Here is a 23585-nt window from a genome sequence, read left to right as displayed (position 1 = left end):
ATCCCCTCCAGTTACCTTTACCCAAAAGCACCAAATGAACTTGTTCTTACCTTTCATCCCGTCTTCCCCGGAATCTTGCATCCTCAGGTTCTCGTGGATATCTCTCATCAGAGGGTCTCCGTCCTTCCCAAGGCCCAGGAGGGCCACGATTTGGGCCCCCTCCCTCAAAGTCCCTGTGATCAGGGGGAAAGGGGGGCCCTGGGCCACCTCGTCTCCATTTCTCATCTTGTAGCAGTGGGCCACCTCGCCCCTCAAATTCACGCAACCGGTGGCCAAATCGCTTGTCTGGATGAAAATCATCTGGTCGATCAAAATCATCATGAAAATCTGGGTGAGGTCCTCGTCTATCAGGCAGGCCCCTGTTGTCCCTACCATCACCCCACTCCTGGCCACCTCGGAATGGCCCTCTCTCAGGACCATGATCTGGACCACCACTGTTTTGGTCATGCCTTCTTTCTGAGAGAGGGCCCATGTGATGGTTTGGTGGGCCACGGTTGTCACCTGAAGTGAAAGACACAGCAGATTTCTGTAATGTTTTCTAAAAACAGTCTAGGGAACTTTCTGGTTTTTACAATTCTATGAAAACATACATTGAAACACTAAGTAATTTGTTGGGAGGTTTTCCACCATATTCTTGCCAGTCCTGAGCATAACCCCCATGTGTATCTATCCCACATGCTGTGTTAGGGCCTTCATACATCTAGAGGCACCTCACTAGATTTGACTCTCTTTGGAGGGTTACTTAAGATGTTTAGTTACCTTTATTAGGACCAGGTCCTTGGTTGTGAGGGGCGAGACGGCCTTGTCCTCCCTGCTGCCCCAGTCCTGGTATCAATGGTGGGGGACCTGGGTTCTGTCCTTCCTGCAAAACACAAGAGGCCATGTGGTTCCCATGTATCATACACAATATTAACTCTCAAAATTACAGCAAGAAGGCAGTAACAAATTTGATAAATGTTACATACACAGTGGACATCTTCATATATCTTCAAATGCTAAATACAGAAACATTCATAGATCTTGTAACCATTTGATTCTAATATCCAATATCTTCAAGTAATCAAATGGAGCTACTTGTAAAGTAAAGTGTGCTACTCAATGTGAATATCGGGGGAGGGGGGGAGATAATGAGTGAGAATGTATATACAGTATTTATACCTTCTACTGGTTTGAAAGGTAATTTAAAACTGAAATTTTCTTTAAAGCAGACATAAAAACATGTTCCAGGTTCAAAGTATTCAACCATTTAAAGCAGTAACAGTGTATTTACATTAAAATGTATTAACAAAACATCACTGACAGTGTTGTAATAATTGAAAGTGTCATCACTGTTATTTACGCATAATAGTTTAACGTGTAACACAGACCAGGACACACCAACTCAAAGAGGCACCAGACCCCGCCAGAACAGATACAAAACCTATAGATATATTTCTGCTGCTACAATGATCAATACCCTCCACAACACACCTTTCGAGATCCCTGGGTCCTACACATGCCTATCACAACATGTGATATACCTCATCCAGTACATCAAGTGCCTAACAACAAATATGTGGATGAAACCAGACAATCACTATGCTCTCGAATAAACTTACACAGAAAAATGATAAAAGACAAAAACACCAGACAAACACTACCAGAGGGTGAACACTTTTCACAAAGCAATCACCTCATAACTGATGCCTCAGTCTTCATAATTAAAGAAAATCCACACAATACCTTCAAAAGACGAGTCTAGGGACTTAAATTCATAACTCTGCTAGACACTGAAAATCATGCACTGAACAGATACACAGGTTTTATGGCTCATTAAAACAATCTGTAACTGACTAACCCTCCTTTGTCCTATGACTGCAAAGGTATTAATTGCCCACTTTATGTTAACTGGTCCTCTGAAATGTGTTAAGCTTAATTTATCTCACCTCATATTGAGCTGTGATACTCTGGTTACCTTTTCCAGACCTGAAAAAGAGCTCTGGGAAGCTTGAAAGATTCTCTTCCACTCACAGAAGTTGGTTCAATAAAAGCTACTACCTCACCCACACTGTGTCTCTCATATCCTGGGACCAACACGGCTACATCAACAACGCAAACAATGTCTAACATTAACATTTCTGAACTTCTCAGTGCTTAACTATGCAATGTTAACTGTTTTTGGTATTTATTCATACTGAAACACACATGCACACATGACTCCGCTTATTAGCAACCCCTCGGAGGACAGCAAAAGATTGCCATTATTCGACAGTTGCTAATAAGCGAAAGTCAGGTTTGTGAGGTTGCATCCAGAGATGGAAGAGCTGCGACATGCTGATACTGGGCCCCAGGATATTCTACGGGCAGGGCTGCAGTGGGGAGGGGGCTGCTGCCCAGACACTGGAGCTTTCCATGGAGAGTGGGGATGCTGGGGGGTCACGGGGCTGTATAGTACCTCTTCCTATGCTCTCCAGGCTGCATCCTGGTATGACATCTGGGGCATGGGCTTGACTTGCCCCAGCACCCCTGCTCCACATGGAAAGCAGGCAGCTTTGCGGGGCTGCCAGCTAGGGAAGCTGGGACACAGCTACAGCCTGCAACCCCCCACGCCCAAATATATATGACACAGATGTACATACACTTTTTTTTTTTTAATTAACACAAATATATTTACACACTCTGGGTTTGATCCAGCACCCACTGAAGTTAGTGGAAAAACTCACATTAGTTTCAATGGGAATTGGATCAGGCCCTCTACTTGCATTTTTTCTCCTGCAAACCAGCGAAGCTTCAAAGCCCTGGAGGCTCTGGCTCCTTTATTGGTTTTACCTCCACTCCCACATATACATAAAGAAGTACATGTGACCTGTCTGTGGCAATAAAAAGACCACGTCACAGACTGTGAAATCGGGTGAGAGTGGCGGCTGCTGACCAGGTGCCCAGCTCCGAAAGCAGCACCGCCGCCAGCAGCAGCACAGAAGTAAGGGTGGCAATACCATGCAGCCACTGCTCTCCTGTTTCCCAGCTTTAGACAGTGCTGCCCCCAGCAGCAGTGGAGAAGTAAGGGTGGCAATAACGCTACCCCTAATAGGCCTGTGACCGCCTTTTGGGTCAGGGCCCACAGTTTGAGAAATTTTTCATGGGTTGATCACAGCATAAATGGCAAATTTCACAGATGTGTTACACATCTGCAAAATTTGCTATATATGATCAACCTGTGAAAAATGTGTGCTTTCTCTGCAATTTAACTAGACCTCCCCCCAACAATAATTCATAGGGGGATTCAGGAACAGGCACAGTGTTTCAGACGAGTTAATTTTTTTTAACTGAGCAGTAAATCCATGCCAGTTTAACATTTAAAAAGAAGCTGTTTACTCATATGAAGACAAGTAAAAATCTACAAAAAAGGTTTGTGAAAAACACCACACTCATTTGTCAGAAATGGCTAGATGAAAGTTTACAAAACTCTTCCTCAAAAAATGCACCTGTACATCTGAGAATAAGCATCAGAAATTTGCTTAATTCAACATTTCTGAATTCTTTTCTCGGAGGCTACCTGTTTTCAAGAGTTCAGAAGTTAAGACTCTTCTGTCTTAATTAGATAACGGATTTATTTTGAGATTAAATATTTTCTTGCCAGAAATTTAATTCTACATCAGTATTAGTAATCCTTCCTTCTCTATACCTTTATTATTGCTGTTTCAAGCTATGTAACTGGTTTTCATTAACTCATAGGTACTGGTGCTTCATTATTTTTCAACGGCACTTACCCTTTGGAACCCCACCTCTTGCTACTTAGGGTTCATACTGTGTAACTGTAATACTCAGCATATCATTCGTACATTCCTAACACTTTCAGCATTATGCTGCCTCAGACATACCTGACTGAATGGGACACGAGGCCCATCACCAAGCAGAGGGGTTTTCTGCTGCTGGAAAGGTAGAGGGCCTTGGGGAGGATGTGACCCCCTTGAAGGATTCTGCTGTCCCGGAGGTCCCGACGGTCCTTGCATACTTCCTTGAGGCCCAACTAAAGAGTTCTTTGGAGGCCCCTGCTGGCCTTGTGCACCTGGCGGCCCACGTAATTCCTGTGGAGGTCCTAACATTGAACCTTGAGGTGGGGGTCCCTGTAGGCCCCTCATCTCCTGGGGACCATGTCCGAGTAAACCACCCTGCATGTGAGGTCCTCTCATTTCTTGCGGATGACCCATCATCATCCCTTGTGGAGCAGGTCCCTGATTATCACGGGGCCCTGGTGGACCCTGCATCCCTCTTGGATTAAGTCCCATCAAAGGCCCTTGAGATATAGGGCCCTGCATCCCTTGAGATCCTGGACCTCCTTGCATTCCATGAGGAAGAGGCGGCCCTTGCATTCCTCTTGGACCAGGTGGCCCCTGCATTCCTTGACCACCAGGGGGACCTTGAGGACCTAAGTGACCTTGCGGCCCTAAATGAGTCTGAGACCCAGGTGGACCTTGTGGTCCTAAGTGACCCTGTGGGCCAGAATTACCCGGTGGACCTGGTGGCCCTTGAGGCCCCATGGGCCCATGAGGTCCAGGATGTCTCTGCATTCCTTGATGCCCATGTAGATCCTGAGGCCTTGGTAGTCCTTGTGGAGGTCCCTGGGGACCCGCAGGTCCTTGTGGTCCCATGAAGCCTTGTGGACCTCCAGATCCTTGATGTAATGGAGGACCTTGGGGTCCCATTTGTCCCTGGGGTCCTCCAGGTCTGAACTGTCCCTGTGGACCAGGGGGTCCCATTTGAGGCATATTCATTGGCATCTGCTGAGGTGGAATGGGCTGCTGAAATCCTTGAGGCATCTGCGACATTGGGCCTTGTCCTGGGAAAGGCTGGGGTCCATGCAGAGGGCCTCCTGGAGGTGGTGCCTGCTGCTGGACTTGCTCAGCTTGCTTTTGTGCAAGTCTCTCAATCTTCAGTTGCTGTCAGAAAACAAATACACATGTAAACAGGCTGCACATACATGTATGTAGAACTACTGGAAAGCAGACAATCATTTCACTCTTGGGAACAAGGGAACTCTGAAAAAAGCTTTAACTCATTTAACCTGACTGATATATAGAGATCCAGTTAAAAAGAATGAGAACTCAACAGGATAAAGTTAACTGAAATGCTGCCAACTCATCATCAGTGTCACAATAAGCCAACCTCATAGTTTGGTGGTCAGGTTCAGTATTTACTTGACCTTATTTAATTTTCAATTTATTCCAGCAATGCTTTTAAGTATACTCACCACTGCTACTTTAACAATTTTTAATGAAGTGCACCATATATTTCACCTAACTTCTGCTTTATTCTCTACAGTGATTAATTCTGCTTTTCACCACTTCCTCTTTTTGTCTTTTACCCAAGCACACTCACTTGGTTGGTACTTGCTACAATTTCACTTTCCTTACATACCTCCAAGAGCTGAGGGTTGGTGTACTGAAGTGCTGCCATTTCCTGCTCGATCTCAGCTTGTGTTTTCTTTTTCTCCTCCAGTTTAATATCCTCCTTTCTGTCATTCATCAGCTCAGGTGGAGCAGGGATAGGGACCTTATTCTGCATCCAAGCCTATAAGGGAAGTGAAGATATAAAATCAAAATACCTACTATCTTAGATAGTAACCTGGGATTGGAGGGATTCAAATATTTTATTCTCAAGTGTTCATGAACTGGACTGGTGTATTATTCTACACTGGATACTGATCTATAGAAGTTAGAATTTGGAGTGTTGTATCAGGTACAGGCTATTGATTGTTGGGCTAAAATCAATTTAGTCTGATGTATCATTGTGTATCATGTTCTTACCTGTTGAAATTGTGCTGGGATTGGTTTCGCATAGGGCACTTTTTTCTGTGGCACTTTCTTTTGGTCCTTTTGCATCACCTCCTCCATTCCCCAGTCCAGCCCTGGGATTGTCATCTCAATTTCATTTGACTCATCTTTCCCTTGAACGCAAGGAGAAACAGCACAGTCAGCATATAAAGGAGGATGAAGAAATCTTGTTAGTTTTCTGAGTCTCTACTTAAACCAGGGGACCAGGAAACCCTGTTCATTTCCCTCTTAACATTGAAAACATGCTAGTACACAGAATGTCAGAGAAGTTCAATGTGAAAGAAATACATAGCTGTTTAGTGCATTTCACTTTTTCTCCCCTCAGGCCCCCATGACAGATGAGAAGTATGAAAAATAGCCAACCAGTAGCTGAATAGCTTACGAAAATGAGCCTGCATGCATCATTTCTCCCTCTTACCCATCTGCTCTTGTTCCATGGCTAGTTTCAGTTGCTCAGGTATTCCCATCCCAGGAATCACTGCAAGGCTGTTGGGTTCAAGGTCATCTAGAGGTGGAAAACAAACAGACTGATTTCAGCAAGGATTTTAGATCAGTAATGTCTTTCCTGGAAGTTTGATTCCTACATATTTCACAGATGCTGGGGCACACTTTATCTCACTCATGAACTGCAAGATATTAAAATATGACCTAGAAATTCAGAGATGGAAAACCACCCAAAAGACTACAACAAACATCCTTTCAGCAAAGCTGCATCTGTGAAAGAGAGTGGGAAAAGAAACATGTTTTCAAATACAATTCCCTGTTGTACTTTAATAAATATAGATAAAAGGAAAAATTCATGGGAAATTTTGATCTAAAAAAATTCTGGGACACAGTGTAATCAATTATCTGAATGAAAAAGACAAACCCATGGGACAGGAGGGGAGATGGGAACCCTGAAAGACTTGACATTGCCAAGAAAAAGCCTTAAAAGAGGGAAAAGACTTAAGGTAAAGGCATTTTGAGTCCAGTTCAATAATTTAAAAGGTTTTCCTGTGCTCTGTAGCTCAGGATTGTGGGAGATCTTGAAGTCACATGCTGAAGTTTTCAGGAGGCAGAACAAACTGGGGAGTTTCCCAGAGGGGGAGCCAAACCTCCTTCCTGTGATTGACAGAGCTGGTCTTACCTCTTGGAGCTGCAGAACAAAAAAACCTCATTGTTGGAATGGGGACCTAGATATAATGGAGAATGAGAGAGCATCCCACTAAAAAAATCCTCATCTACCCAGTCACCAATGCTATTATATTTCATCATGTCACCCAGAAACTGGATTAGAGCTGTAGCTAAGGGCTCTGGGCTTGCTCCTAACACTAACCCTCCATTCTTCTGAATTCATGGCAATAGCCTTACCATATTCCACGCCATCCTCTGACATTCCTGGCAGCAGGTTCAGGTTGTAACGATCTCTCATTTTATCTCCAGGCCGATTTCGAGTCCAGAATTTGCTGTCAAAATAAAATAAGAGTGTGATATTAACTTGCTGAAAGTGTTGGGAGATTCATTATTTTTAGTTGCCATATTCTCTCTTCCTACTTTTGCATTTTATCACAATATCTTGATTTAGATTTCCAAGGCCTTATTCATCAGGCTCCTATTTGGACCTAAACATCAGGTATGATTAATTCTCACATTCCAATATGTTCAAAAACACTTAACAGATAGTGGCTGTGAGAACTTAAGAACTCTCTGTATTGACAGACTGGACACAAGACTGCCCATTCCTCTTCAATAGCCCTTGCTATTCTTAGCAGGTACTGATGGGCTATCGTTCTTGTGACATGCACTTCTGTGCAGATTCACTCCGCTTATAAAATATAACTGTTGCACCATTTACAGTGTTTCCATCCTAGAAGGTGAGCACCCCTGTATGGTGGAGGGTGACATCTGATTAGCACAAGACAAGTGGATGGGGCAAGTGTTGAGGAAGCCTTAAGAAGAAATATTTTCTGTCAAAGACAACAGAAAAACCTCTCAAAAGTTCCATATGATATTTTTGTGACCATGGAGATCTGGTAGGACCTCAAATTTTAAAGTTTCCTCCAAGAGGAATGAGAGGCTAGACTTTAATTCCACCCTATGCTGTAAAAAATCAGTGCTTTTCCAAACAGAACACCTTAGTTTCTCTGCATCTTTGCTTTCTTAGCTGGTTCAATGGAAAGAACAACCCCAATCTATCTCAGACTTTTCCCCAGTTTTTAAACTATGTGTGCCCCTGAAATCTTTGTTTAAATACTTGAAAATACCTAGTATGATCATTTGAGCCGGAGCAGAGAATGTGTCCAAGAGGATGCCAAGCCAGACTCCAGATCATTCCCTCATGGGCCATTTCCATTCCGCCAACCTCTTTCTCCACCCTGAAACATCACACGGTTATCACACAGAAGAATATCCTACTACAAACCCAGTATGAGGGTTTTTTTTTTTTTTTTTTAAATTATTTTGCTACTCAGTTGCTCATGGCTTTCTATACTATGCTCATTTTAGGCCTCAGTTATTTTTCACTCATTTAGATTTGCTGTTCTGGGACACTCAGTGGAGCAATGTCCAATTCTTAAAAAAAAACAAAAAACAAAACCATAGTTACAGCATCACCAGCAGATGCTTTAGGATAGGCTCGGAATTTCATCCCTTTCATTACCACCTTCATTAGACTGAAATGGAAACTCTTCTATAAGGATTAGAATCCGTACAACTAATTACATCTTCACAAACAGATTTTCATATAAATGTATCTCTGAGGAAAAATTAAAAGTAGAAATATATCCCCAAACTACCATGTTCAGGCACTCAAAGATATACACGAGGCAAGGCTGTATTATATATGCACATATAACAACAGAGATTCAAGTGGTGACAATATAAGTTATGTTTACCATAATGATATCTAACACTGCGTGAACTAAATTGCTCCATGTTGATGAAAAAGGTACTTACCCAACATGCCAGAACAACAAAGAACCATCAGACCCTCCACTGGCAAAAAGCCCTTCATGAACAGGGTGCCAGGCCACAGCTGAAATGCAAAAATTCACAATCAGGAATCGCTAGTGAATGTTAAACTGTACCTCAAAGCCTTGAAAATGTGTGCCTTTAATCCCAATTCACTCATAATAACAGTAGTATGAAATGGAGTTCATTCTGACCTGTGGCCTCTTTCTTGTGACCCCGGAAAACTTGGAGCTCTTCTTTCAGGTTTCGGATGTCAAAGAGCTTGCAGAGGTGGTCACGAGATGCTGTAAGCAGCCAATTCCCATTCAGGTTCAACTTTACCTCCATCACTGTGTTTTTATGAGCGTGTCTGGAAGTAGAGGTAGAACAAGACTAACTGGCTAGAAGTCAGACATCCTCAATAGAATAACTTATGTGCTTCTATACAGAGGGCCTGGGTCTAAGTTTTAAGGTTGGCCTTTTGCTCCCTGTACGTATAGGACCTAGAGGTACACACAGAGACATGTTTCTTATTATGATGATAGTAACTTCTGCTGGTTTATCAGGCATAAGTTTAACTAGGTACCAGCAGTATCTCAAGAGAACTTGGGTGACATGAGACTTGTGAACAAGTGGAAAGACAACTTACACCAGGAAGGGATAAACAAGGTCTTCAGATCAAATTATGTCTACCCTCTAGATTTCCTGACCCGTCTAGACGGCCTGCCCCTATCGCAACTGTTACGTATGGTTGAAGAGACCTGGTCCTAGAGGGGGGCAACTGAAAACAGAATAAAATAATCAAGAGTCCAAGCAGTTTTACCCCTTCTGACCTAACCTCAGGTCATAACTTACAGCGTGGCAAGACTCTGGCCAGTTTTTGGATCCCAAAACTTGATAGGCTGTTGGCTGTCTTTGCTTCCTGACACAACCAATCCCTTTGTTGGATGCCAGTCAACACACTTCACATCTGCCCCATGCCCTGTTGGGAATACAAAGTTGCTCATTTAGGGATTTCAGAGAAAACTAAAAATTTCATGAAATCGCTTATGTAATTTGTGAACTAAAATCCTGTCTAGCCCAAAATATATATAATGGGATGAAAAAAACATTACAGAGCATGGCGTGACCTTAAAGTCCATAATGCTATTTAATGACAGTGCTATTTTTAGTTTTCTGTATTGCATTACATTTCTTCTTACAAATCACTTGAAATAGGTTCCTTCTCAGCTTTCACGGTCTTTATTAGAAAACACAAAGCAGATTCCATCTATTTAATAACTGAAGTTTCAACTGGGCATATTTTTAGCCTTTGGTCCTAAACCATTGTGTAATGTTATGTTAAACATCTCAGAAGTGTCTGCCTTGTAGTGGTAACGCAAAGTACATGGTTACATATTACTTTGCTTTTGCAACTTTTTTAGGAATAAAGGCTCTATATGAATGTAAGCTATTAACACCCACTCCTGAAGTAGTGTTCCAGCCCCCACAGGAAATGATAGTAGGCAAAAGAAATTAGACCAGACTGACTGACTAGGATTTTTTTTTTTTTAACGTGTTAATTTGGTTTGTCAAAGTCCCTTACACCAGCCCATATAACAACTCCACATTTTCCTAGCACCAAATGAAGATAGGAAAAAAGAAAAACATATGCCATCACTTCCCTATCATTAGATTGGCTGACCTTGCTCATTTAGATAATCTGTATTGCTTAGGAAATATATTAACTCTTAAATCAGACAAGAAAATGGTCTCAACTGTTATTCACAGCAATATGGTGAGGTGTCTGGGTTGGAGTATAGGAATTTGGAGGAAAAAATAAAAAGGAAAGAATTATACTTTCTACAATATCTCTCTCTGCCAGCCCACTTAGTGGACATGCCAACAGTAATGTTCAGTACCAGAAGAGAGATCATCTGGGTAGTTAGGGGAAAAGTGAGCATGTGCTTTCTGAAGGCAGCTAGCAACTTACTTTCTAAGCTTTACAATTATTCTAAGATATGTAAACCATTCTCACATCAGATGTATGAACTTTCTGATTTTTGTGGAACTGGACAGAATGAGCAGAGAAAATTTTCTTGACTCAAGAGGAATGGAGAAACCACCCTGGGGAGGAAATAGGGAACAGCTTTAATCACTATCTTGTCCAGACAAGGAACACTGCAGAAAAGAGCCTGACCCTCCCCCCTCACTCTCCCAGCAGACTGAATTGACCTTACAATTTATAGGGCCACAAGCAAGAGCACTGTCCTCAAGCTGCCAGAGCTGAGAATCTGGTCACAAGTTGCCCCTACTACCAGATGGGAGTCTTATGGTGATGGTTTCCTCCCCACCAGATTCTGCTGGGAGAGGCAAATGAGGCAACATCTCTTTGAATATTTTATGTCTAGATCTTAGGTCCCAGGTGAACTGCATTCTAAACAAGGGTTTAACTGGAACAGTCCACTCTGTCAGAACCCAGAAGGCCCATACTATATTGTAGCCAAAAGGGGCCATGCCACCCAGAGATGTGTGCCCTGGGTAATTGAGGCAACTCAGGGTGACCCTTGGTGGATAGTCTCATTCTTTAACTATCAGAATAAAAGAGGACTTCAGCTCCAGAGGCAAGGATAGGCTGGACACAGAGGACTTGAACCGAGGTAATGACTGCTGAATAGTTAATGCTGGGGAGATCATGTATTGTATGAAAACATGCTCACAGCAATGAGTTCAAATACACCATCACAGAACCCAGAAAATGCAGAAACATGCAGGCCAGCTCCAAATTTGCTTAGAGTTGGGTTGGCCTCTCTTGTTCCTAAAATAACCAGACTGAGGGGAGGTCTTCACTACTCGCCAGATTGGCGAGTAGTGATCAATCTATCGGGGATCGATTTATCATGTCTCATCTAGACGCGATAAATTGATCCCTGAATGTGCTCCTTGTCAACTCTGGAACTGCGAGAGGCGGAGTTGACAGGGGAGAGGCAGCATTCGACTCACTGCCCTCCTCATGGCCAGGTAAGTCGACCTAAGATACGCCAACTTCAGCTACGCTATTTGACCCCCCCAACCAAGTGTAGACTAGGGCTGAGTGAAGTAGGAATACTGAAAAGAGACAAAGGGCTATTTTCTCTTTGGTCAGTAGGGCTTGGGATCCTGAAATCTGGATATGCGACTAATAAATTCACGCTTTTCTTTGAAGATTTCAATATGCGTTAAGCCATTTTCAAAAAAAAATTTCCCTCAAAAGACACACAGACAAAGGCAGCTTTAGATGCAAGATCATCAGCTCAAGTTCATAGTCACAACACCTGGAAGGTGATAACATATGGCCATACTGTGGGAAAAAGCTTGGATAATACCACAAATAGGTCTTTAAAAAGATGCTATATGACAGAAGGAACAAGCCTCAATATCTTCCTTAGATGCCAATTTCTGTAATCATCTTACTAAGGTCCTGGCCATATAAGCCATTTACCACAGAGAACCCAAAACACTAGTATGCTACTCTAATATGAGTAGCTTGTCCTGCCAATTCAACAGGCACTGGCCCTCAAGAAGAGATGGTTTTGGAGTATCACAGGAAAGTCAGAATCTTAGGGACGAAGAGAACCACATCAGCCTTATCCCTTGAGAAGGCATAAAGCCACCTGAAGGATCTAAGGGATTGCAGTTTCTTGTTGGAAGCAGTCCAATCCATGCCCAACATGTCCTGGACCAGAGGAATAACTGGGAAAAACTTTTACTGGCTAGTCAAAATAGCCCCAACCTCACTACCTTCAGGAGCATAATCTTTTAGACTCTCAGTGCAGGTTACTTGCTTGGTTAGCAAAGTCAGACTTTGGAGGAAGCTGTTGGAAGGGATCCCCCCATTTGCCCTTAGCTACAACTTTCCCACGATTGGCACCAATGAATGTGAGGAGAAAAAATAAACTCTTTGCTATGACAGCCATATATTTGCAACTAGCTAATCTTGAGAGATGAGGAGGATTTGGGGAGAGGTGGGGGGAAAGTTTTTAAAAGAAAAATGTAAAAGCTAAAAATCTAGCTTAAATCACTCAGAAGAGTAGCATGCAAACAGTAAAACAACTGATCAGGGTCACTGAGACAGACTCCTTTACAGGGAATAAGGGCATACCTTGCTGTTTTCCTCAGTCTGCTGATAGGGAGATTTATGTCCTATTGCCTGTGCTAACATAGAGGGTTGTGGAACAAAACTGTGTTTTTAATTTAAACACTGAAAGACAGTCCAGTGGTTAGGGTACTGGCCTAGGACTGGGGGAGACCTGGGTTCACGTTCCTGCTCTGCCACAGACTGCCTATGTGATCTTGGGTAAGTCACTTATCCTCTCTGTGTCTCAGTCCCCCATCTGTAAAAAAAAACGTGAAGGAAAGCACTATAATCCCCAACACCTCTGTGAGGCACAGTTTTACATTAGAGTGTGAAGCACAAAGATATTATAGGTACCTAAGATAGACAGACAGAACTTGTGAAGGATTTTAGACTTGGTTAGCCTGTTCAAATCCTTGCATGGTGAGGTTCAATGTGTTAATATATTGTGCTTTTATGGAAAAGATGGATACTTTCAGACTTTAATTGCCCCCCTTCCCCAAAAAATGTTGACACATATAATAGGGAATATTAACAAACATACCCTCCTTCAAAAAGAAAAATACATAATTAATGTGGTAGAAGTGTTGTGAAATTTAATATTCATATTCTTACACAAATTTACATAATAAAAGGAGAAAATATATGCCAAAATGATCTGAAAATTGCTAAAGGGAGAATAAAAAACTTTGTATACTCTAAACACACTTAAAATTACGAATTAGTGTGGGAACATAAAATAGTCTAAAACCTGTTTTTACAAGGGCAAAAATCTGATACAGCTTGTTCAAATTTTATATTTTTTGTGTGAAAAATATTAAGCATTAGCCAATCCCTAAAGAAGCCTAGATGCAAAGCAGTTATTTCTATAAGAATTCTTTCTACAAGTGGAATAAAGGCCTGATCCATAACTCATAGCTGATTGAAGTAAAGGCCTTAGATGACCAGTTAAAACATTGGATTATTAAATATTCTTTCACCCCTTACACTTTCAGGATTGTGTTTTTAAAAGGTGAAAACTGCAACAAACTATAACTAGATAGGCTTAACTGAAGTAGTGTCTGATTGGTCAAATACAGCATGTCACCAATGTGATTATTGAAAATTTAATGATTTCTCCTACCCCCTTTTGACTTTTTTTTTTGCAGATATGACTTATTGGACATTATACCAACATATGGCGTACTACCCATCTTTTATAACTATTTATAATGTGCCTATATATTTTGTATTACTTTATATATCTAAGTTATAAATGTGAAATATATGTATATTGCCTTCAGTTTATTACTGTGACCAATTGTTTGCTATTTCTCCCCCTCCCACACAAATTACAAACTTTAAAAAATGCATTTAAAAATGTTTTACACTTAATGGAGAGTTTTATACATATGACTTTTGCACATATTTCTATTTCTCCCCTCCCCCCCACACTTTAGTTCAATTTTTAAAAAATTATGTATATACGAGTGAATGTTTTCCTGAAGCATCTTATTTTATTGCTTATAACTAATGATCATAATCAAAATACATGCAATAGCGCATATATATTGTAAATACTGAACACTCAATTTCACAACATTTCAGTACTGTCATAACTGAAGAAATTTGTCACAAGGCAGTACAATTTATTTTCCACTTTAAAGGAAGTTTCGGATTTTGTTTTTTCTTTAAATGGTAACTCTGCAAAAGCTCCATCTTGCAAGGTACCAAGTGTCCTCCATTCCCATTGAAATTAGTGATAGTTGAGGCCTCTCGGTCAGCACCTTGCAGCAGATATCCCCAAAAATACATAATTCCAAGAGAACTAAATCTCTTAGAAGAAAATGAACACACACAGTATGATTTCATTGCCTCACACTTAATTTATGAATAGTCTCCAGAGTGTTAGAAACACCATAATGCTGGAGGAGCTGAATTCTAAGATGATTTACTGTACCAACACCACACTTGTTAGAGGTTTTCAGGATACTATCCTTTGTAACCTGGAGATTACTCCGTAATTTATTAGCTCAGCACTGTCAAGTAAGATTATGGGTTTTGTTACCAAGAGAATGCACCTCATATCTATCAAAAACCCTCTATTCTGAACAGACATCTATTGTTTGTAACATTGATTGATGGTATCAAATCAGTGAGGGGTGAGAATCTTTTAATTCCAGGAATTAAAAAAAGTCGTGCTCTCGCTCACTCTATTGCACCCATCATGTTCTATGAATGACCCTCCTCTTGGGAAGTGTGTCTGTGCTTCCCTCCGATCAAAGGCTCCAAATTGCAGAAATCTTTCTTCTGCAGCCATTCAGCACAGTTTCTTTTAAAGTCTGGAAGGAGGTGCATAGAGAGCAACAGGAAATACCCCTTTTCCATCTTGAATGGGTTAAGAATATTGCCTCCAAAGCATCTCCAGATCTTGCCGACCTGATAAAGGATTATTTTATTTTATTTTTTTTTAATTTGCCCATGGCATCCTTCCCTGGATGTGAGCTCTATACACCTGTGCACACAAATCCTGACATCCAGGCAGTTTGCTAGAGGATTTATTTGTCAATGGTGAATGTTTCTGTATCATCGCTATTTTAATATATCAATGTCACTTTCCCGATGCTAGCTTTGGTCTACACTTCTACTACAAATACCATTTTTCAGGTATTTATAATTGTGGTAAGTTTTCTTTCCAGGTTGAAAGCTGTTACACAGGAACGGATTTTTTCCCATAAATTGTGTATTTTTGAGCTATGAAATATTAATAAAAAATGTTAATGAACATTAGTGAAACATGTCTATCTTGATAGAAGGGATGTTGCCCTGACCCCAGACTACTGGAGAGGATGATCTAATCATCACAAAAGTGAGAAATAAAACATCTTAAAAATTCAGTGTTTCTGTAATTCAGTTTAGAATTTGCACATCCTATTCCCAACTGCTGATGCCCTGTACAAAAATCCTAACAGCGGCATACAGCATTCTATTGTCATGGAATTTGCACTGGCCTTTTGGTCATCATAAGAAACTCTCTGGTTCTATTACAGGAGCTAAACAGTCCTGCAAATCTTTTTAATATTCTGTACATCTCAGAGATGGCTTCCCCTTCAGCAGCACAGAAATTAAAGTTTATGGCTGTGCAGATGTGAGATTTAAGACTTGTGAAGACTATGATGAGAGTCTTTGTATATCATATATGGTTATTAGCAATGGAACAGTCATTGGGACGCTTTTTTCAAACTGGAATAATAAACCAAATATTTGGCAAAGTTTTCTATAAAGCGTTCTATACATATATGACTGGAGTGAAAAAAGAAAATCCAGATATAGTCATGGAACAATGAGTCACTTAGTAACTGGCAGGATTGAGCTCTATGTAGGGTTCAACCCTGCCAATTGCTGTCCAGTCTCTAACAAAACACTTAAACGTGTTCTTAACCATAATGGGACTGCTCACATATTTAATGTTAAGTGAGTACGTAAGTACTTTACAAGATTGTAGCCTCTACAGAGGTACATAATTCAATGCCAGTGCTATCCTGCTTTGAACAGGGACAAAGAAGTTACCAGAGATTTAAAATATCTATCATTTCAGATATGTGCCATCATCCACAGAAACTCAGTTTTCTAAAGTGATGCTCTAGAGCAGTGCTTCAGTGGAGGTGAATACTCTTTTTCCAGTAAGAGGAAAAGTTAACAGGAAGAAATGAATGTGTTAAGCATTGAATATTTTAGAAGCTTGATGGAAATTCTTCTGTTCAACTTTAGCACCTGCCATAGAAGATAAAGGCACACCTATCATTTCACTTTAGACATAGGTACTTTTCCATCTATCCATAGCTTATCCTTGATGCTCATTACTCCCACTGGCCTAATATGGGGGGACAGATCAGAATGTGGTGAGATTCTGATGCTCTAGGATGGCGGTTCTCAGGACAAATTTTTTGGTGGCCTTACAGTGCGGCCACCAATTCTTGCTGGTGGCTGCTCTCACACTTTTCCCTAAAATACTTAATTAGCCTTAGGAAAAACTAATAAATATGCACATAGACACATCCAAATCATTGTAATTTATTTATTCCTAGTTAGTAAGTCTGTTGTGAAAAGTGATATTAACAAACATACAAGTATAACTTTTTACAGCTGACTTACTCAGCCTTGCCAAGCCTGGGGACAAATTAAACCCTGGATGAGGGCGTTAGGGGAGGCAGCAGGGGCCAGGAGCAATGGGGGTTGGTGGGAGGCAGCCGGGGCCTGGTGCCTGAAGCCCCATGGCTAGAGCCTGGGGCCTGCCGTCACACAGCCAGAGTCCAGAGCTAGAGCCCAAAGTCCCTCGGCCAGAACCTGCTGCCCACCACCCCAGAACTGAGGCACAAAGCCTGAGCCCCACTTCCCTGGGAAGGTGGGGAATTCACTGGCTGCTTGCTCCTCTAGTGTTGTGCCCCAGGTGTCTCCAGAGGGGGGCAGAGCCCAACCCTTGCTGGCAGTCCCAGCAATCAACATCAAGGCAGTGCATCCAGGAGCAAGGGGGGGAGGGGGGCACTATTTTGTCACCCACCCCTACCCCATCACAGCCCAGAAGGCTGTGGCTGCAAGAAAAGCCCCCTGGTGGCCACATTTGAGAAACTCTGAGTCTAGAATATATATTGTAAAACTACATCTGTGAATAAATAGTTAAGCTGGACAACAGACAGTGCAACAGAAGTAGAGAAGTAATGGAAATTTCATTAGTAAGACATGGAATAATTGTTCTCAAAGTAAAGAGAATGGTACATCAATAATGTGATATGCATGTTTCAGTATTTCTAATTAAAAAATATAATTAAGTCATACATTCAGAATGATCACCAGTACTCATAACTCAATGTGTCAGTAGTATCAATTTATGACCATAAATACATTTCCATTTATGTCTATTGTCCTTTTACAGTGTAGAATTTCCTGATATTTAACCACTTCTTAGTCAAAATTGATGCACTAATGTCCTACTGCACAATTCAGTTAGATTACCATGTCTTGTAAAGAATAGTATGGTACAGGGTGCACAAGATGACACAGCAGAGGCAGTCAATTCCTATAATGGAATTGTGCACAGTATTTCCTATTCATAACCATCAAACAAAAAGGAAGCTCAGCTCCAGTTCCAATGAAATGCCACTGAAGTAGAGCAGCCAGACTGTACAGAGGGAAAAAGATATAGTTTAAAAGTGTTTGTGAAAATGGCATCTTCTTATTTAACCTATCTGCTTGTTGGGTGTTTTCCAGAAATGCCTGCTTGCTTTAACGTTAATGCTACAGAGTCAATATATTCATGGACGAGCAAGATGGATTCCATTCTGCCCTATCGCAATTATCTTCTAAAATTCTGATTGCAGAATCTGTTACTATTTATCAGTACTAATTAGGTCCTGACAAAAAGGAAGTTAACCTCACATTTTGTGGTCCCCAATAGCTGTTTAAGTACTCATGGCTAAGCACACTTCCCTGATACAGGTTACTGTTAGCCAATGTACCTTTAAAGCAGCAACACGCTCACTGTTTATTGAAGAGAAAATGTTTATTTACAACAGTAATTTACATGAAAAGGTAAAATAAGAATTAAACATTATACAAGAAACATATTAAATAAACAACAGATATAAATCCTCACGCAGCAGGACATAAGCCAGACACCACCTGACAGAAGTTAAGAAGCAGCTTTCCCTATAGGGAAATTATTCCATAATTGTCTATTATGAGTCTGCTTACAGCTTCCTCGGAAACATCTGATACTGGCCACTGTCATAGGACCTAATCTAGCATGCACTGACATCAACTGTTGACATTCATCAACTGTTCTTAGTGGGTGCTGGATCAGGCCTACAGACAGAACATTACACAAGATGGACCACTGGTCTGATAAGGTATACAACTTCTATGTTCTTCCATAATTCATTTCCAAGAAATTATATAACAAAGGATAAGATGTCTTTTTAAGATAGAAGGATATATAATTTGAAAGACATAGAAAGAATAGTAACTTTGTCAATCAACAGTAGGGCCTTATGATTTCCACGGTTTTGTGGTTTCATAATAAGGTGCAGAATCAAGCTATGCAGCAGGATTTGGCTAATTTTTAAAAAATTAGCATTCAAAGCATTCTATATTACAAAAAATTGAAGGTTGCCAGTCTTTGTGGTCGCAAAGCAAACCTTCCAAATGTAAATCAAATGTAAAATAAATTAATGCCCATTCTGAGTCTGCACAAAGCCTGAAAAAACAGCTCTCACAGACATTAACTGACTCCACTAATCTCAATGGAATGTCAAAATGAAATCTATATTTTATAACCAATACTTCAATTCTGTTCCCCAACATAGCAGGAGCACCCCTTTTACACATTACAAATCAAAAATCAGTAAATGGCCAAAATGTTAAAAAATGTTTAAAAAGTTAAAAAACCTAAAGTTAAGCTCCTATACCCATATTTAAGCACTTATATGAGTGACTTGATTATAAAAAAAGGACTGGATTATCCAGCAACTCTCATCAAATAGGTGTCTACATATGAATCTAGGATCTTAAGTTGAGGCACCTATTTTTAAAAATGTTGGTCAATGTCCTCATCTATCACCACTGGTTACCAAAACTTCCTGCTTTCTGATCCAACAGCTTCAGCAAAGCAGTTGTGCATGATTACAAAATTGTGTGGCAATGAAAAACATGCAGAAATTGTGATTTGCATTCAATGTAAAAATAAAATAAATAATGTAATGCATATTGCAAACTGTACTATGTAGGTTTAAAAAAAAAACAAAACAAAAACTGTTTTTGAATTTACTTGAAACTGCCATAGAATTTAGTGTGACTCGACCAGAGAAATGAAGGGGGGAGAAGTGTGAAGAGGAGAGAAATCAGAGGGCTTGCTGTAGAATTTAGGACCAGCTTGCCAGAGAGCACAAGAATTTAGGATGGACTCCTTCAGACCAATGATATTAGCTATGAAGTGGTGATCCTTCCTCGTGGCAGTGGACTAAAGAACACATACCCATCCCTGAAAACCACAGAAGTCAGATTCACCAAACATGGTCATTTTCAATAATTCCCTTCCCTTTACCCTCCGCAATAATATTCATTAAAGGTTATGGTGATGGCTGGTGGCAGTTTTGAAGGATCTGTGAACTCTAATTACCTGTATTATTCACTAATCAATGTGCTGAATAAGCAGCTATTATCACTCTGACCAGGCTGAATTTAGCTATCAACCCAGAGAACAGCTTTCTTGGGCCACAGCAGAAGATAACACATAAGAATAGTGTTTGACTCATGGATTGCACAAGATACTCTCTCCCCCAAGTCAACCCAGAATATTAAACAGGACCATCCTCTATGAAGGACTATCCAGACAGCTTGATTCTTCCTCACTAGGGCTAATAAGTTTCAAACAAATTCTCTGATTCAGAATGCACTATAGACCTCTACTTTTCTCACTTATCTTTCACTGGGACAAAAGGAGGCATCATCTTGATCACCCAGTCCACTTACCCAGAAACAAAAGCAAACCCTGTAGATTAGGGAGGACCAACTTGTAAAAAGTATCCCAGAGTGGAGAACCACCACCAGTTAGATCAGATGAGTAGTCAGAATGGGATCCAATGCAATTCACAGTAAATGGAGCCGTTGTGATTGTAAAGATAACTTACAAAATATTAAGCAAATGTAAATAAATGTGCTGACATCTGCCTGAATCTGCAGACAGCATGAAACAACTGTTGTCTTTTATTGTTCTCAATGGGGTATCAACATTGAAGCATAGATAATTTAAACTTTGTTAACTATTTCACTACTGATCAAACCACATTAGAAATAAGAGGTTAATCATATTATGAGGATCTATAGAATCAACCGAGAGTGGTATATGAGCCCCATCAAATGGGAATCAAGCTGAGAGAGCCTAGCGGATCTCTGCTGGGAATATCAACCTTACCTGAGGAACTCAGCAAAGCACAAAAGGACATATTCTGAACATCTGTGCAATCTACTGGAAGAGGCATCTCAAGTGGGCAGCTTGCCTCCCCAAACTCAACCCAGTTGGGGCTAACAAAAATCTAGTGTTCAGCACTCCCAAATATTAGCTATCAGCAGGAGAAGCCATTTAGGGATTGGTAGGATGTTTTCATCTAGAACTAGTTTTATGATTTCCAGATACTGGAACCCCAAAGCCCACATACAGAAAGCTAGTCTGCTCCTCTCACAGATCCTCAAATTTATCTTAAAGACTCTTTACTTCCTCCTGACTGAGACTCCTTTAGACATTCAGTCCTTTAAGATGGCTGGCCTTCCTGGTAGTTACTGCATTTGCTAGGACTGGAGAACTTTGATCCCTGCTTGATAGTCACCTTTCATCATCCAGAAGATCAAGGCACTCCTCTAGACAATTCCCCGATTCTCCCAAAAAGAAATCTTCCACTTCTGTAACATCCAAGAAATTTATCCTCCCTCCATCATCATCCTCAGTTAAGCTTAAGTTAAGCTCTCCACAGGCTAGATGTTCTTAGGTGTTATAGAGAATACAACCTAACAGTGCAGAGGGGCAGGCTTCTAGTTCTCCCATTGCTCAGTGGATCCAGGCTAACCCCTTCAGGTCTGAAGACACATACAGTACCATAGCTACTGGGCCAGACGGGAAATAGCTACTGTAGCAGACATCTGCTACACTGCAACATGGAGGTGATTATATAATTTTCTAAGAACTACAGTTTATACATAACAGCTGCAGCAGCCTTTGGACATTAATTCCTTAGCACAGTTGTCCAGTAGTTCAAGTATTCCCTTTTTTTCGTCCATATTGTCATGAGTGCTGATCCATGTAGGCCACAGGTCTAGAATGAAGGACCCAAAAAAGGGTATGTACCCCTAATCACATAGAGAGTTTGTGCTCATCACATTGACAATCTGTAGTCCTCCTTGACCTAATATTGCTGGACCCTTCGTCCTTTGGGTTTCACATCGTCAAATATATATAATTCTTATTCTTTGATTTTTTTTTCCCTCACTAAATTTTTAGTAAAATAATTCAGATAGATAAGTAAGAATTAGACTGGAACATTCACACTAAAAAGCACGTGGGATCTTCTCTCATCAGGGAAGAAAAGTTTTGAAATGAATGGCCTGTCTACCTGTTCAAAGTGGAAAGAGGGATCAGTCCCATCAGTCTAGTTTGTCATTACTGACTAAGATGAAGCCAATTGTTATTCAGACACAGATTCCCTTCTTCCCGACCAAGAAACTGCAAAAAACATTTTCTTTGATAGCCAATATACATTGTGCTTTCTGTCTAAACAATTCCATTGAAATTGTAAGTTCAAAAAGATGAGTTTAAGGAGGGAAAAATCACAACAGTCGTTTCTTTTAGAATAAACATTGCATGAACATTCATCCTTCACAGTAAGGTAAGGGGAAGAAGCAAAAATCAAAGTAATGCAGTTTGGCTATCACAGACTGCAGAAAAGGACCCATGTCCACTATCAACCTCAGCCATAATGACTCAGACAACAAGTGGCTCATTAAAAAGCACTGGAGATCTGAGCCAAAATATAAAGGAAATTATTGTTGAGATTACCTAATCATGATAGTTTGCCTTCAGTGTTTACCAAATTAAGTAAGAAACAGAATCATGGAGATAAGCAGATGGTTGAAAAAGGTGGCACATTATTCTCACTATCCAATGTGGCTAGAATAAGTAGTATTGGCTTAAAATGCCTCAGGGGCAATACTCATTCTCCTAAGAAAAATTAAGCAGTGGAATAAGTTATAAAGAACAGAGTTTGGGGCAATACCAACGGATATTGAAGATTATTATATGTATTTATCTGCCAGAGACGGTGTAAAAATAATTAAATACGTTGTACAACAGCATAATGGGGAGGGATATATTGAATGTTTATAACAAAATTATTCTATGTTTAACAGAAGGTGGTGGTGGTGTGGAGTGTTGGGTGGGTTTGTGTGTGTGTTTTGTTTGGTTTATTGATTTAAAGACATTAAAATGGCAAAATGTAGGACATAAAGGGTATGTCTTCACTACCCATCGGATCAGCGGGTAGTGATCGATCTATCGGGGACTGATTTATCACGTCTCATCTAGACACGATAAATCAATCCCCAAATCAACGTCTGTACTCCACCTCAGCAGGAGGAGTAAGCGGAGTCGATGGGAGAGCCACCACAGTCAACTCATTGCCATGAGGACAGCCAGGTAAGTCGAACTAAGATACTTCGACTTCAGCTACGCAAATAGCTGAAGTTCAAATCTTAGTTCAAAACCACCACCCCCTGACCCCCCAGCGTAGCCCAGGCCCAAGTATTTTGGAACAGAAATATTGAAATGTATAGTTTCTCTCCATGATTCAGTCTGTACTTGAACACGGATGCTGTTTTTGAACGTATATTGGTATAGTTACTGCACGCTATGGTATCACATGATTGTGTAGTATGTAGTGATTTTTGGAGAGCTGATAGCATGGAGGTTTTCATGAATGTATCCTGAGAGTCCATTCCAGTTCTGGCTCTGCATCTGCTGCTTGTTTGCAGGGATCAGAATTAGAATTTAAATTACAACATGTATGAAAGATTTATGCCTAGAGGTAGAAAATGGGTTTTAATCACATTGTCATATAGGAAATGCCTGGCAAAAATCCTGGATGTCATTACATATGCCTAGATATATCACCAGAATGATACCTTCTAACATTTGAAAGAGAAGTTGCTGCAGTTAAAGTCTGTTGAGA

General features: G+C 40.6%; 1 protein-coding gene across 9 annotated transcripts in view; it reads right to left on the bottom strand.

The window, feature by feature from the left end:
• Nucleotides 1–23585, bottom strand: part of WDR33 (WD repeat domain 33) — a 104134-nt gene that overhangs the window by 10319 nt on the left and 70230 nt on the right. For 7 of the 9 annotated variants that reach the window (XM_077825494.1, XM_077825501.1, XM_077825495.1 and 4 more), the window contains 11 exons: nt 9597–9723; nt 8957–9111; nt 8748–8826; nt 8057–8167; nt 7164–7258; nt 6232–6318; nt 5787–5926; nt 5398–5550; nt 3861–4919; nt 760–862; nt 51–501 (listed from right to left, as the gene is read on the bottom strand). In XM_077825494.1, the coding sequence (XP_077681620.1) occupies nt 51–501; nt 760–862; nt 3861–4919; nt 5398–5550; nt 5787–5926; nt 6232–6318; nt 7164–7258; nt 8057–8167; nt 8748–8826; nt 8957–9111; nt 9597–9723 (2560 nt within the window). Of the gene's footprint in view, nt 1–50; nt 502–759; nt 863–3860; nt 4920–5397; nt 5551–5786; nt 5927–6231; nt 6319–7163; nt 7259–8056; nt 8168–8747; nt 8827–8956; nt 9112–9596; nt 9724–13542; nt 15253–16179; nt 16588–23585 lie in introns of those variants that run through there. The other 2 variants (XM_077825504.1, XM_077825502.1) reach the window with 2 other exon arrangements.

Source organism: Eretmochelys imbricata, chromosome 9 (genome assembly GCF_965152235.1).
Source record: "Eretmochelys imbricata isolate rEreImb1 chromosome 9, rEreImb1.hap1, whole genome shotgun sequence".
Lineage (NCBI taxonomy): Eukaryota > Metazoa > Chordata > Testudines > Cheloniidae > Eretmochelys > Eretmochelys imbricata.
Note: the sequence above shows the minus strand (reverse complement) of the source record. Positions and strands in the feature narration are given on the sequence as shown.